At 48.9% G+C, this 15,501-nt stretch overlaps 1 protein-coding gene across 2 annotated transcripts in view; it reads left to right on the forward strand.

Moving 5' to 3' along the window:
* The window catches only part of CHD2 (chromodomain helicase DNA binding protein 2), a 54,909-nt gene extending 41,629 nt beyond the window's left edge, over positions 1-13,280 (forward strand). For both annotated transcript variants that reach the window (XM_032194555.1, XM_032194554.1), the window contains exons 27-39: positions 416-457; positions 1,077-1,216; positions 1,915-2,053; positions 2,198-2,348; positions 3,633-3,755; positions 4,623-4,751; positions 5,503-5,643; positions 6,155-6,289; positions 7,692-7,870; positions 8,265-8,364; positions 8,595-8,811; positions 9,178-9,427; positions 9,569-13,280. In XM_032194555.1, the coding sequence (XP_032050446.1) occupies positions 416-457; positions 1,077-1,216; positions 1,915-2,053; positions 2,198-2,348; positions 3,633-3,755; positions 4,623-4,751; positions 5,503-5,643; positions 6,155-6,289; positions 7,692-7,870; positions 8,265-8,364; positions 8,595-8,811; positions 9,178-9,427; positions 9,569-9,902 (2,080 nt within the window). In that variant the 3' untranslated portion in view covers positions 9,903-13,280. The remainder of the gene's footprint in view (positions 1-415; positions 458-1,076; positions 1,217-1,914; positions 2,054-2,197; positions 2,349-3,632; positions 3,756-4,622; positions 4,752-5,502; positions 5,644-6,154; positions 6,290-7,691; positions 7,871-8,264; positions 8,365-8,594; positions 8,812-9,177; positions 9,428-9,568) is intronic.
* Positions 13,281-15,501: the final 2,221 nt, after the last annotated feature.

Consider the following 15,501-nt stretch of genomic DNA (forward strand, 5'->3'; position numbering starts at 1 on the left):
GGCTCTTATGTGACAGGTTGTTACTTATAGCCTGAGCTTGAAATTACTAATGACATTGATTTAATGCCTCTTTTCTCCTTGGAAAATGAAGTTAATAATTACCAATATGGTGTGAGCCAATGCTTTCTTCTAATTTTTCTTTACGGTTATGTTTCTCCTCTTTTTTTTTTTCCCTCATCTGTCAAACATCCAACATTCATAATAACGTCGTGTTCTTCTCCAGCCGAGGTCACAAAACTCTTTGTGAGGGTTAATGGATGAAACTTCCCAGTCCTGAGTGATGCTTAGCTAATCAGAGTGGAATGTGAAGTTGATAATGCGGCAGGCTGTAATTAATATATTCAAGTGTATGTGTGATATTGGACCCATTTTTATGGCAGTTACTTTAGTTCCTCTTTTCTTTTTTTTTGCTTAGGTTTATCAAGGCTTACAAGAAGTTTGGACTGCCTCTTGAACGGTAAGTCTAAGCCTGGATTTGCTTCAGAGAGTTATCCTGGGGGCAATGTTGTATTTGTAAGCCCTGCCATGCACCCGCTGCTGTCAGTGTTTGACAAAACTTCCCCACGCAGCACCAGTCCTGATAAGTTTGCTGTCATGTGCTCTGCAACCCAAACACTGCCACACAGTCCCTCAACTCCCTGTTGTCTGAGAAATGACTGCTTTTTCAGCTGGCTGTACTCTTTGGTTGGGAAACACAAGGCTTGTATATGGGCCTTAGTGTTACGAACCTCAGCCAGGCAAGAGGGACAGCAGATGGCAGCTCCTGAGCACTGAATGTCGCTAAGACAGCACTGGGAGGGCATAAAGCACGCTGGAGAGTCAGGTGTGCCCAAGATAGACAGTTCTCACCTTTTTAAGACTAAAAAATCCAAAGGATTGGGCCAGTTATACTGCATCTGCACTGTGGTGCAGTTGTCAGGCCTAAAAAAAGACTAAAACTGTTTCCTGCATCAGCTCTGCACATACACAGTGCTCGTTGACGATTGAAAGCTGTGAAACAATTGCTCAGAGAATGACCAGGAGGAGAAATGCTGCATCAGATACAAAACTTACAATTTTTTTTCCCCTTTTCCCAGGCTGGAGTGCATCGCCCGGGATGCGGAGCTGGTGGATAAGTCTGTAGCTGACCTGAAGCGGTTAGGGGAGCTCATCCACAACAGCTGTGTGTCAGCAATGCAAGAATACGAGGAGCAGCTGAAAGAAAATCCAAGTGAAGGTAAGAGGGTCGTTTGCTGCTGTTATAATGGTTTTGGTGGTGCTTTGTGGAGCTGATGAAAGCAAGGCACTCCCTTGCTGGACGGTGGTGTGCCACATTGCAAAGGCAAGAAAAATAAGCATGGTCTGAAATCATCCCATCTCTGCCAGGCAGCTTTTACCAGCAGAGAGAAATCCATGAACCTTCTGCTTGACCTGGCAAGTGCCATTTGGGTCTGTTAGCTTCTGCTGAATGTCAGTTTTCCTGGGGAGAAGCTGAAGTCATCAGCTTATTTAATGCTGGGTCCCAATGCAGAAGGATCGTATTTTAACGGCTTCAGGGAGTGGGAATCAAACGTGTGGTGTGTGTTCCATGGTGGAGCCGGGTCTGGAGCTGGTGTCACACTCGATGTGTGGCTGTTCTGTGCCACTGACACTTGAAGCAGGTACTTCTGCCTGCTCTAGGTGAACAGAACTACTGAAGCAACTGCTTCAGTGTACTTAGATGTATTTTTAAGATCATGATGATACTGGGAGGTGTTTGGGTTGCAGATCTAAGTCAATTAGTGAAAGTTAACTAATTTTGGGGGCCTACCTCAGCAGATGGCCTTAGGAATCTGGAGCAAGGTGTTGATCTCTGTATGTCTCACATTTTTTTTCTTTACATAAACATTCTTTCTGTAAGAGTTCTCTTAGCTGCTGTGTTTTATTATTGAGCAGGGAAAGGACCTGGGAAAAGAAGAGGTCCTACTATCAAGATCTCTGGTGTCCAAGTCAACGTGAAATCCATCATCCAGCATGAAGAGGAGTTTGAAATGCTGCACAAATCCATCCCCGCAGACCCAGAGGAAAGAAAGAAGTGAGTTTGAATAGTCAAGCAGGCAGTGGCAGAAAGAGGCTCAGGGAATTTGGATTTTGTGGTCGAAAGAAACTAGCCTAGATATGTGGATTTGCTTTACCTCCCCGCAGCATTAAAAGTAGCTCATGTTTGAAATGCCTTCAGGTACCGCCTGACGTGCCGTGTCAAAGCTGCCCATTTTGATGTAGACTGGGGAGTGGAGGAGGATTCTCGCTTGTTAGTGGGAATTTACGAGCATGGTTATGGAAACTGGGAACTAATTAAAACAGATCCGGAATTGAAGTTATCTGATAAGGTAGGTTGCTTTGCATGTTGCTTGCATTGGGTCCATTATGGTCTTCATAGAGAACATGTTTGATTTGCTCCAGAAACAGATGTTTATGTTTGTAACCACTCCAAAAATAATAATAAATAATAATGAGGAAAACACTGACCTCTGCGGAATGCTGCATGCTTGATGGAAAGCAGAGTTGTCTTGTTTGATTGGCAGTAAATTTTCTCTGAACGGTACCATATGCACCACACTGAAGTGCTGCAGGAAGAAAACAGTAATGCTGACATATGTGGTTACATGCACGGTATAGAGGCTGCATTGCATAATCGTGACTTGATATTTCCTTGAGCATCTCACAAGAAGCTGAGCTTGAGTTCTGTGTGGAAATAATTTTTCACAGATTTGACGCTGCTTATGTCAAGACCGGTCTGTGTTAGCTTTGAGGGTATGGTTACATGACTGGCTCTGGCAGCAAAGCCAGCTGGAAAGCCTCCATTTAGTTCCTCTGTTCCTCAGTCATTCCCATAAGAGCTGTTTATGGGGGCCATGCTGAAATGATCCAGGTTAAAAATAAGCCGCTATCCATTGTGTCAGCACAGTGGAAGGAGGGTGGACTGCAGCATCAGGCTGAGGAACACTGGGACTGTACATCTGCTTGGCTGCCAATATGCTGCATTCCCATGACATCCCCCCGAGTGCTTTTAGCAAAGATCAGACTGTGGTTGGGAGCCCTCCTACGTGAAGTTCAGAAAGGCAATTTTCTCACTGCCTGAGACACGCCACCCAAGTTCCAATGAAATGAAAAGGTAACCTTAGCTGGCGAGCTGCTGTGCTTCCTCCACAAAGTGGTACCTTGCAGCCTCGTTTTCCAATAAAAATTCTTCTCTACCATTGCCGTACCAATGTCTCAAGCTACCAGAGGGCACAAGGCTGCTGTGACAAGGCTGTCACAAGCAAATCTGGTGCATCGAGGAGAATGGACTCAATGTTGCAATGCAAGGTCCCAAATATATTTTGCTCCTTCCCTCCTCCCCCTAATCTAAAAAAGTTTGTAGAGAATCTAGAGAGCTGTGGTCCTTTTACCTGCAAAAGGCCAAGGGGGAGGGATTCTGGCTTGGATCTTTGCTTATGGCTAGGCAGGGAGAGTCTGTGTGGGTGCACAGGTTGGAAGAAATGCTAGAACCTTCCTGGAGGTGCAGCATCTCCAAGCATTTGCTGGATCTGGAGGGACTGCTGATAGTGTATCTCTTTTACCAAGGTTTGATAGGTGCATGTGGGTGTATTTTTTTTTCTTCTTTATCAAAGATCCTACCTGTTGAGACAGATAAGAAACCTCAGGGAAAACAGCTCCAGACCCGAGTTGATTATCTACTGAAACTGCTGAAGAAGGATCTGGACAAGAAAGAAAACATGAAAGATGGGGAAGAGGTGAGATGAGGCTGTTGATTCTGGGGTTTTCAGGACGAGTGGTTGGTTGGTGGTGGGAGGTGAGACAGGCTGTGATGCCAGGTCACTGAGTGTCTTCTACATGAGAGATTGTGGGCTTGTCTGTTGTCTGATTGCACTGTGATACTGAAATGATAATCGATGGGGGACAAGTTATTAATTATTACACTTGCTGAAGGTCTTCAGTATGACTCTATTCCCATGTTAAATTTTCAACTTGGTCACTTACAAAAAGGCTGTGCAAGCTGAGTGTGCGAACCACTGAGGGAAAGCAGGGGACATAGTGCCCTTTTCTTTAAGCAGTTTCTGAGAAGTGGATGCTGCTTGCAATTTAGGAAAGTTTTTTTTTTTTTTTAAAAAAAAAAAGATGGAATAGACAAGACTGGGTGGTGAAAACTCCCTCAATTCCCAGCCAGAAGTGCTTCAAGCTATTCAGACAGGACATAAATTAACTTGGAATAAATTGTCTTAAAATATATTTGGCCTTCCTTTTCTCCCACCTGGGAGTTGCGCCATGATGTGCTCTGTTAAATATCCATGACATATGTGGTGACAGGGGGAGTCAGGGAGCTTTGGCCCTGTCACCTCATTGTCATTGTTCTGTGTGCACCAGTCTGTAGATGCTTGAGATGCCCCCTTGACCTCTCAAATCTCACAGGCAATCCCTCTAGCTGGCTGCAATTTGATTACCTAATTTCATATGGGGCCCAGCAGGCTTTCCTGCAGCTCTTCAGGTTTCCTGGCACCCTGCAGGACCTGCAGCTGGTTGCGAGATGTTCAGAAGGGGGATGCCTCGAGCAAGCAGCTGTAGTGATTTGCTTGCTCTGACTTGTCCTGTCTTTTCTCCAGGGCAAGCTAAAGAAGAGGAAACCACGAGTAAAGAAAGAGAACAAGGCTCCCAAAGTCAAGGATGAGCATGGGAACGAACTCTCCTCTCCTCGGCACTCAGACAACCAGTCAGAAGAGGGTGAAGTCAAGGTGAGTCAAGGTGGAGAGCACCTTTTCCAGGTTTCCTTGAGCTATATTGCTACTACAGAGGCTCAACTTGAGAAGCACCCTGCTGGCGAATGCCCTGTGGAGTTAAGGGGAGCTACAGAATGCGTTCCCACCGGAGACTGGCAAACTTACAAAAACATATATACACCTGTGGGGGTGAAGGAAGGACCTTTCCCACCCACTCTTCTAGGTTAGTGCCATAAATGTTTTGGGAGGATGCTAGAATGGCCACACACATCCACACACTGACTTGGAGGAAGGGTTGTCTCAGGACAAAGCCCGTTGCCCTTATAAAGGAGAGAAAGAAGAATTGTTTCCCTCTCCTTTTCAGTACATCAGCCAGTGGTGAAGCTGGAGTCTACCAAGGTCATGCTGTTGCTTAGAAAGCCGCCTGTCACTGAGTGGTTTGGCTTGTAGTCTGAAGCTTTTTGTTCGTGTTCTGATCAGTATCTACCTTATGGACTGAGCGTTCTCCAGCACAACTGGCAGAGGAAAGCGGTGCTTATCTGCAGTTTGCCAGTTAGTTACAGACTGGGGCTTGTATAAGTTTTATGCCCTTTTGTTCAGTTGGGTGGACTGCAGTGCCAGTCTTGCTGTCTGGTTAAAGAGGTGTGAGGGCAAATTTGGATGAGCCTCAACAAACGATTGCTTTTCAAGGATGCATGTTTTGGGGAAGAGCATGTATGTGAGCTGAGGGACTCCAGCTTTGACTGTGGTGTGACTGATTTTCTAGGAGGATGGCTTGGAAAAGAGCCCAGTGAAAAAGAAACAGAAGAAGAAAGAGAACAAAGAGAACAAAGAAAAACAGACAAGCACTAAGAAAGAAAAGGAAAGTGATAAAGAGAAGAAGAAGACAAAAGACAAGAAAGAGAAGGTAAGAAGTATTTTCAGGAGCAGTTAAAGAGATAGGAAAGTCTCTGAGCAGAAGGGCAAGCTGTAAGTCCTATGATTCGTTAAAGGGCCTGTGTGAAGAGATGTCAACGAAGCACTGTGGGGCGAGACCTTATTCCTTTTCCAGCCCTCCTGAATTTCATGAAGTTGCAGGTTTTCATAGACATGAGACTTCTCTGAGCTCTGTCCTCTGCAAGGGGCTTGTATTCTTTAGCTTAACCTCTCTTCCAAGTCTTCAGTGCTGTTTTTTCTCTCCATGAGTATAACCATGTCCAAAACGTTGGCTCTGACTTCCCTCTGCTCCCTCAGGGATGACATAAAGCTAAACAGAGGCATTACAGCAAAACAGTTTGAGATCTTGGGAGGAAAGTTGTAGGAGCGGTGCCCAGGGTTTAATAACTGCCAGTATCAATAGTGTGGAGGTTGTTAGTTGGATCACTGGGGATCTGTCAGTCTGGCTCATCATGTGATGTGTGTAATTTCTCCTTGTAAAGCCTAAAGGTGGTGAAGCCAAATCTGGAAGTAAAGGGAAGAGATCACAAGGTCCTGTCCACATTACAGCGGGGAGTGAACCAATCCCCATTGGAGAAGATGAGGACGACGATCTGGACCAAGAAACATTCAGCATAGTGAGTATTTTCCTTGGGAGATGGGATGGCAGTGGCAGAGACCCCCACTAAAGCAGCCAGGGTTTGTTTGTGCTTTATCCAAGGATGTGTTTTAGGTGTCAAGGTGTGTGCACAGCACTGATCCTTTGGCAGGGAGAGAACCTCTTTGTAGTGTCCGACAGCAATTTCGTCTTGCTGGTTGCACAGCATGGCAGAACAACCCTGACCTGGAGCTGTCCACCTGCCCACCAGCTGGACCAGTTGTCCACCAGCTGGCTGCTGTACATAGCACATCAGCTGGAGGAAATTTCAAAGCTCTTCAACTCCCAATTCTCACCACGCAATTGCATGGCTAAAGGGTTCAGATAGCTCTCTTCAACATTCAGCTTGCTGTTTGCGTACACATTTGTCCCCTGTCTCTGCCAGGGGATGCCAGCCAGGGCAGAGGAGGGCACCACGTCAACAAAAGCATGCAGAAGGGCTCTCTTCTTCAGCTGACAAGTTGCCACTACTCGTTTGACAGCCCCAGGTTACAGATGATCTTGCAGCCTTATGTGGCAGTCTCTCTGCCATAGGAGCCAAGGAGCCACTGGAGCTTCTACGCAGCAAAATACAGGAGGGTTTTGAGGGTGACCTTGTATGGTGTAGTTGGTGCGGAGTTGTCTGAGCTGTGAGCATTTCCCTAGCTGTGTAAACGCTCTCGCAGCAAACGTGCCTGCAAGGCTTGTTGTAAAAATAGCCTTTTAGTGAAAGTTGTCATGGCAGATGCTCCTTCGCGTGATTGCATAGGGTAATGCTGAAATATCATATTTAAAAAAACAGTTCTGTAATTTCAAATGTGTGTATCCCCTGTAGGTCCTGTGTTATCTTTATTTGTTTGTTTTATTTTATTTTCCCTCCACGGTGCACAGAAGGTCCAGTCAGGCAGTAGAAACCTGTCTGATTTACTGTCTGTGCAAAGTGCTGATGCACGCAGCAGAAAAAGGAGGTGCTTTCATCTTACATCTCCCAGTAAAAGCAATAGATGGAAGTGAACACACACAGGGGTGGGCAGGGAGGCTCCTGAGAGCACTCATTCAGCTGGGGCTGTTCGTTTAGCACATTGATGCTTGGTTTTGCTTCCCTGCCTGCCCTAGACTCAGTGCAAGAGCAGCCTGTGTGCGTTTACTGTTTGCAAACCGAATCCTTTGCCTCCAAAAGGCTGGGGGACAGCGGAGATGGAGAGACTCATCTTTTCCCGATTATTTTCTGCAGCATGTCTAACAAATTGCTGTTTTCATAGCTGATTCCTCCTTGCCTAATGGCCAGATAAAGCTAATATCTCATGCTATTAAACTTCTTTCAGCTCTGTCTGATTAACAAGGGAGCAGTGCAGAGCACTGTGCCAAGTGAATCACTTTCTGCTTTCTGTTGCTTTTACAAGTGCAAGGAAAGGATGAGACCGGTGAAAAAAGCTCTGAAGCAACTAGATAAGCCTGATAAGGGACTGACGGTTCAAGAACAGCTGGAGCACACACGCAACTGCCTCCTAAAAATCGGGGACCGCATCTCTGAGTGCCTTAAAGCCTACACTGACCAGGATCTTATCAAGCTATGGAGGAGGTGAGGGATCCTTCTGTTTTGTCTGACTGATCTGTGATATCTAAAAATGACAGTTGGAGGCTGCTGTGTTTTATGTGAATGACACCTCTTATTTAACATGCTTTTAAAAGAGAAATCTCATGTTTTGTAGCTCACTCGGTCCTTGGCCAGGCTCAGGTGAGGGTTTTGTCTGCAAGTTGTGCTCTTTCATTTAAGAGTTAGTTTAGAGAAACCAGTGCAAAATCCTTTATTTTTCTTCAAAGGGCTTGGTTCCAACTCTCCTGAAACACCCTGTCCTGAGCTGGAATGAGACTGTTTTCCAGGGAGGGTAGAAGTGATTTAATGTTGGTTTGAAAGCAGATGGCAGTTGAACAGCTCATGTAGCAACTAACAGGAAAAGTTTATGTCCTTCCAGGAACCTATGGATATTTGTGTCAAAGTTCACAGAATTTGATGCCAGAAAACTGCACAAACTCTACAAGATGGCTCATAAGAAAAGATCGCAGGAAGAGGAGGTGAGATCTCAAGTGCCTTACCCTCTCGTTTGGTTGCTCTCTTTAAAATTTGTTGCACTTGCCCACGCTTGGGCACAGCTGATTGACAAAGCCCTCAGGATGAGGAGGGGGCCCACAACGTGGGGAATCTCCAGACCAACCCAGAGCCTGACAGATTGGGCCACTGCTCACCTAGTCTGAGTCTTCTGGTGGAAGAGCAGCTGAGCGGTAACCCTCTCTTCCCCTTGCAGGAGCAGAAGAAGAAGGAGGACATGTCCAGCATGAAGAAGCCGTTCCGCCCCGAGCCTTCAGGCTCCAGCCGTGATTCTGTGATGTCCCAGTCCCACGTGCCTCACAATCCCCATTCCCAGAAGCTCCACCTGCCCCCCTCCCACACCCCACAGCAGATGCATGGGCACCCCCGTGACAACTACGGCCATCCCAACAAGAGGCATTTCAGCAACACAGGTGAGCCCTGGGGAACCAGAAGAAAGCATCCCGCTTAACCTACGGGCTGTTTGCTGCTGGACACAAGTAATTCCAGGATTTGTGGCTGGTCAGGCTTGAAGGTGGGGAGGTGGAACACATTTTTTCACTGTATATTGCTAGACTAGAAAATGTGATGATGGAGAGGTCAAAAGTTTAAGAATTGGACAGAGAAAGATTTGACAGAATAATGGTAAAGGAATTAAAAGAAGAAAATGAGGTCCATGTATCTTAGGGAGGAGAAAGTTCCAATGGTAATAGTTATAATTTCTCTGAGAATTCAACACAGAAATAATGTGCTTAATCTAAAGTATAAATGACACTTAATTAATGCTTTCCTCGTTGCAGACAGGGGAGACTGGCAGAGAGATCGAAAGTTCAACTACGGCGGCAACAGCAACCAGGTGTGGGGAGGGGAACGGCACCACCAATACGAGCAGCACTGGTACAAGGACCACCACTACGGGGACCGGCGATCTCGTGGAGACCCCCACCGAAGCTCTGGGAACTACAGACCAAATAACCTCTCCCGCAAGAGGCCCTATGAACAGTACAACAGTGACCGAGACCACAGAGGCCACCGAGATTATTATGACAGGTAATTCTTGTTCCTCTCGGGGAGGGTGGGAGGAGTTCACATCGATACACCCAGCGGTGGTGGACAGGCTTTCCATGGGGAGCTGATCTCTGTCCATCCAATCCATCTGTTCCCTCATGTCCGTCCATTTTCTCTCGGCAGGCACCACCACGACTCCAAGCGCCGACGATCCGATGAGTTCAGGCCTCAGAATTACCACCAGCAGGATTTCCGACGGATGTCTGATCACAGGCCACCCATGGGATACCATGGCCAAGGACCTTCGGACCACTACCGGTCCTTCCACACAGACAAATCGGGAGATTACAAACAGCCTCTCCCTCCACCTCACCCCACGGTGTCGGACCCTCGCTCGCCCCCCTCTCAGAAATCTCCTCACGACTCCAAGTCGCCCCTCGATCACAGGTCACCTCTGGATAGGTCGTTAGAACAGAAAAACAATCCAGATTATAACTGGAACATTCGGAAAACATAAAGTGACCGAGGGGGGGAAGCTCTCGTCTTGAAAATACTTGGTCTGATGCAACAGCCAGAAGCTCGGAACATGCTGCTATCATCTTTGCTGGGTCAAGGAGGATTTTGGGGGAGCAGGTGGAAGACTCTCCCTCGCTCTCAGTTCTGTTCTGGATTCCCATTTCCTTTCCCCCCTTTCTCCCATTGAACGTTGGAACCAGACTTACTGCCTCATTCTTTGCTTTGGTTTTGTTTCCCCCAGTCTGATGGGCGCAAGGGAGTTTTCCCCAACCCCAGTGTTTCCCCAAAACCAAGAAGGCGGATTGCTGCTGCTTAGGATTGTGCGGAAGGCCGTGTGCCTGCGCTGACTTGATGTTACATGACAGATGCTGCTTTGGGATTGGGGATAAACTGGTTGGGCTGGGCTTTGTGTGTAACCAGCACAGGCCACTGGGAGGACATATTCCAGGAGGGTCCCTCAGCAGCCAAGCTGTCGCTGTCACAGGGCTTGGTTGAAAGAGGGGCTCAGTGTCACTTCAGAGTGACTCCAAAGGAGTAGGAGCCTTGCTGGTGACAATCCATCACTTTTCTGGCCACATTGTCATTTCTCATGTCTTTAACCATTTCAAGAAACTGCTCTGACTGCCATTGCGTCCCCTGCAGCAGACGAGGGGTGGGGGATCCAGGGCTGGAACTGTCAAGTCTTGACTCTGGGAGTCTTTGGGATATGTGAAGAAAGACAGACTTCCTTAGCAAAAGCTAAGTTCACTTCTAATGACTAGGAAAGAGAATGGGGTGAGAGCAGTATTTGCCAGTGGACAGGGCTCAGGAATTCATAACAAAACTCTTCTTCTCTTCTGACATGGGCGGCTTGGATGTCCAGGCATTAACACAGATGCTAGCTGGGAGCTGCAAGGTACCAGGACAAAAGATGGCTCTGGGCATCTGGGGACCTTGAAGCTCCTACTCTCCCTGCCACTGAAGTTCTCTGGTTTCTGGGCATTTCTCTCTGTGCTTCACAAAACAGTGATCACAAACCTGTACTACAGCTGAAAGGTAAGGGGTGGTAGAGCAGAGTTAAATGGGAATCCAGAGACTGGTCTCTGTCCAGGGAATTGTCACCTGTCGTCTTCCTGCCACCGTTCAGCAGTAGCTCTGAATTGCTGAAAGTAACAGCACTGCTACTGCTGTCTGTCTGAATCGGAAACGTACCCGGGAGCTTAGCACTTAAGTGAGCAGGGAGAAAATGAGGAATTCAGCACTAGGTACTTAAAAATCCCTGGAGCACATCTTAGAAGCCCAGCGTAGCAGAGGGAGAAGAGGGGTTTGCAGCCCAGCTCGGTGGGCTTCAGAGCAAACATTCCTCCAAGTGTTCGAGTCACTGCATCTGATGCAGAACAGTGCCCGGCTGGTGGTGTGGTGTGAGTGGTTATGCACAGGTTGCTGGCCAGAAGTCGAGTGGGTGATTTCTTTTTAGGTTCGAGGTCTTGGGTAGTAGAGTCGCGTCCCTGCAGACTACAAAGCTCTCCCAACAGCCGGGCTGCCCAGAGCACAGTGTCTGGGGATGCGTCATCTCCTGGAGCTCAGTATTAAAGATCAGGCTGTTCCCGACTGCTCTTCTTGGTGGGGGGCAGAAGCTGGGGATCCTGTTAAGATGCCAGTATATGACCCTAATAAGCTGTGATGTCCTTTTCCTGAAAGACTGAGGGGTGTTGAGGGCTGGCTTCCCCGCTCCAACCAGCTTTGGAAGGCGCACACAAATTGACACTAATCCCCTGCCTCTCCCCTCTGCCCGGAGCCGAAGGAGTCGGGTCCCTTGAAGTCACGGCGTGCACACCCTGCTCGGAGCCCGCTGCTGTGTCCCACTGCGCCTTCGGAACAGCGCCCAGCACCACCGTGATGCTTTAGCAGGAGCCACAACCCTGTGCTGGGCAAGCACCAGGCCTCTTGGGGCCAAGCTCAGCGTGGATATAGAGACATCAAGTCATGGCTCTGGGACACCAGAGCCTGTATTTTATTCTTCTTTTGCCAGACTTCACCAAACTCCCCAGAAGCAGTTTTGCTTCTGTAGAGGGAGAACCAGCATGGGCAGCACTGTGCTGCCCCGAGTAAGTGTTACACTTGTGCTCATCTGCACAGGAGGTGGTGAAGGCAAGTCTTCCACAGGGCCCGTGGGGCTGGCGGGGGGAAGGAGGTGTTGAGATAGCGTGTTAACGCCGCGTGTTTCACCGAGCTGTGATTGCAGGCGCGCTTGCTGTGGTATTCAACAAAGAGGTCCTTTCTTTTCAGAGGTATTAGCGTTTAATGTGAAAATGGAAGAAACCTCAGAGGGGCGAAGAGAAATTGCTCTTTTCGTTCACAACGTGGTGCTATCGTGATGGAAAGTTTGTGCCATACAAGTCGTAGCAAGAGGCAATACTGGCCAGACCAGTGTTATGGTTGGTGCAGGAAAGCCAAACCCCAATGGGAGGCGTTTTCTGTGTCCATACGTGAGGTGTTCTGCTCGTCCTGTGTTACAGGGGTGAGGTGGTTTGGGGTTTCCTTCTTGAAACCAGTGCAACAGTGAAAACTTTGTCTATATTCAGCAAAAGTGGTCCCCACTGTCACATTGGCCTGATACTGAACAGTCACCTAGATTGGTTTGCTCACAAGGCAGGGGGGTTCTTCACTGGGTTGGACTTTAATAAAGCTGGAGAACTCGATTTGGGGGAAAGTCCTCCCCAAGCACACGCACGCGTGCACATTTTATGTCCCATCAAAATAGGGACCATAACCTGACATAGTCACTTGGGTATGAATGGGATCGGAGGGGACAGGTCCACAGCCAAAAATGTTACTGCAGTGTCTGTGTCAGCACCTGGTACAGCTCTTCCTTCTGAGCCAGCTGCGGGGTTCCCTCTAGCCTCTTTGCAGGAGAAAGTAGCAAAATGCTGTGGGTTTTTTGTTTCTTTCTTTGTTTAAAAGAATTTTTCAGCCTGACCCCTTGGAAATGGTGTAACCTTTTGAATTCAGATGATGGAAATCCTGCAGACCAAAACCTGCTGCAGACAGGTGATGCAGTGCCCAAGCAGGGTGGGTACTTAACAGCTCTCTGAAGCCCTTACGTGAACAGTTTAAGTGATCCACACACAAATACTATTCTGCTTTCACTCATTTCCTCCCGACCTCCACTTCCCCGCTGGGGAGAGAAGGACTCTTACTGTAAAAATGTGGACTTTTAAACCTGTTGACTAAAAAAACAGTAATTAATATTAATTTATATTTGTGAAAAAAAATGCCACTGTCCTAGTGATTTCTGATGTAAATATGTTGTTTATATAGTATGTATTAAATTTTCCTACATTGTAAAACTGCTGTACTTTTGATTCTTGTATATTAAAAAGTGTTCCTGAGATTTTCAGAACCGTGCCAGTGTGGTGTGTCTGGGGATTGTCCTGCAGCCCCTGCCTATGGTGGGGTGGGTGCCGAAAACCGGGGTTGTCACAGGATCGTGGGGCCCTTTCCTGCAAGCCCTGGGCATGCCAGGATGGGTATTTTCACCGTGCAGGAATAAGCATGTTCTTCTCAGCTGTTTTACATAATTTTGCAGTCTGCGGTGATAGAGGGCTGATCCAGACTTGGAACCTGCTTCGGATGGGAATTTCCACCTGATCAGGAAAAACTGAGCATTTCCTCACTGATTTCCACCCCGGATGGTAGCGGTGTGCATCCAGCCTCCAACTCTTCTAGATCTCTTTGGATGTGTGAGCTTCTTTTTGACCCTTTCTTGGGAGAATTCCCTTTTCCTTGTTCCTAGTGTATTGGTGGAGCTCTCTGCTCCCTCCCCACACCTCCTGGGCAGGATGCACCTCTCCCCAGGTGGGTTGCAATGGCATCCCGCAGGCTGCTGGATTTGATTTTCCCCCCTTCACCCGTTCATTCTGAGCCCACACATAACCTGGCCCCTGGCAAGGCACAGTGCAGGGATTGAAGCCATTTCTCCCGAGTTATAAGAGCTCATTGTAAAAAGGGCTTTTGCTTTTCACACCTGTAGCCACGACGTCCAGCCCTCTCCAGCCTCTCTGCTGCTGAACCGAGCCAAGTTTTCGCCGGGAGTGAAATTTCACAGCTGAGTTATATGCCCCTGAAAAATGGGTTTCCAAATGGAAAGAGTGAGGGCTGTCAGCTGTGGCAGCGACAGGGGGCTCGGTGGGGGGGAGGCCCTGGTGTGGGGGCTGTGGGGTGCTGGTCCTGGTGTCCCTGCCTGGAGCACAGCGGTATGAGTGCACCTGAGACAGGGATCTTTTTAATTCAGCGTTGACTCATCTCTTACGCAGGGGTGCCCATGGGAAAGGTGGAGAAGCCATGGGCCTGGCAAGCCAGAGCAATGGGGCAGGTAAGGATATGGGCATGGGGGGCATGCATGTGGCACTTGTATGCTGGGGACATCAGCACCGTGCTGTGAACACTTAAATCACGAGTGCCTGTGCAAGCTGAAGGAGAAATGATCCTTTGTTATGATACAACCCCCTGTATTTCCTAGTCAGGCAGGTCTGATAATAAAATATCCCGAATTAGAAGGGACACCCACACGGGTCACCAAGTCCTACAGCTGGTCCCACAGGAGCACCTCCTCCATGAGAACACAGACCTTGGCTATCCCAGGGTGCTGGGCAGGACAGGGCTGGGGCTGGGCTGTGTCTGCATGATGCAAGCTAAAACTTGGTTTTTAGCCTCCTGCCAGCTCGCTTGGCTTTTTTTGGCAAAGGGACCCATCGCCCAGGGTGGCCAGCGAAGCCATCGCGCCGCTGTGGGAGCAGGACCCCCAGCCCTGCCTCATGGCGGCAGGGAGGCCGGGAAGGCCCCGGCTTTGCTTCACGCCATGCCAGAGCGGACCCTCTAGAGGGCAGCCGGTTCCCAGAGAAAAGCCATATTTCGCTGACAATATTTGTGCTTGTGGTTCCTCGCAGCCACCTGCGTGCGAAGGGCTGCCAGGCCCGTGGGTGGCCGTGGTGGGCTGCTCGCCCCCAGCAGCGGGACGTGAAGCTCGGAGCAGCCGAAACTCCGGCCTGGGGCCTGGGGATGGGCAGACACAGCCAAAACAGGGCTTGACACCATGCCTGAGACAGCAGGCTGTGGGAATTTAGCAGCTTTTCCCTATGAGATGCTGTGCTTTGGATGGGAGAAGAGTAGGAGGGGATGGGCCTGGAGCTGAGCTGGCACGACCCTCCTCTAGGAATGGCCCCAGCCCCAATCTGGAGCTCCAAGGAGCTGCCCACAGGGATTATGGCTGTGTCCTCCCTGACTGCAGAGCTTCAGCCTGCAAGCTTCACCTAGAGCCAGTAGGAACCCTTGGCAGGGTCACTGCTGCACCTGTGCGTGGTGTCCCTGCACGGCGTGTGCCTCCTGCTGCTGCTCCTCTCATGGGGAAGCTTCAGCGCCACACAGGAGCAGCAAGGATGGGAGCATCCCGGCCACTTGGTGGGCACCGACCCCTTGTCCCACCTGCTGAGCTCTTGGGAGCTGCTGCAAGTGGTGGCTGAGCGGGTGGGTTTGCCTCCCATGCCCTTTCCAACCCCTGCCAGCTGCTCAGGGCTCTGACAGAGAGCAAGGTTGTGTTTCTCTCTCAGATCTCTGGTGCT

Source organism: Aythya fuligula, chromosome 11 (assembly GCF_009819795.1).
Source record: "Aythya fuligula isolate bAytFul2 chromosome 11, bAytFul2.pri, whole genome shotgun sequence".
NCBI classification, from domain to species: Eukaryota; Metazoa; Chordata; class Aves; order Anseriformes; family Anatidae; genus Aythya; species Aythya fuligula.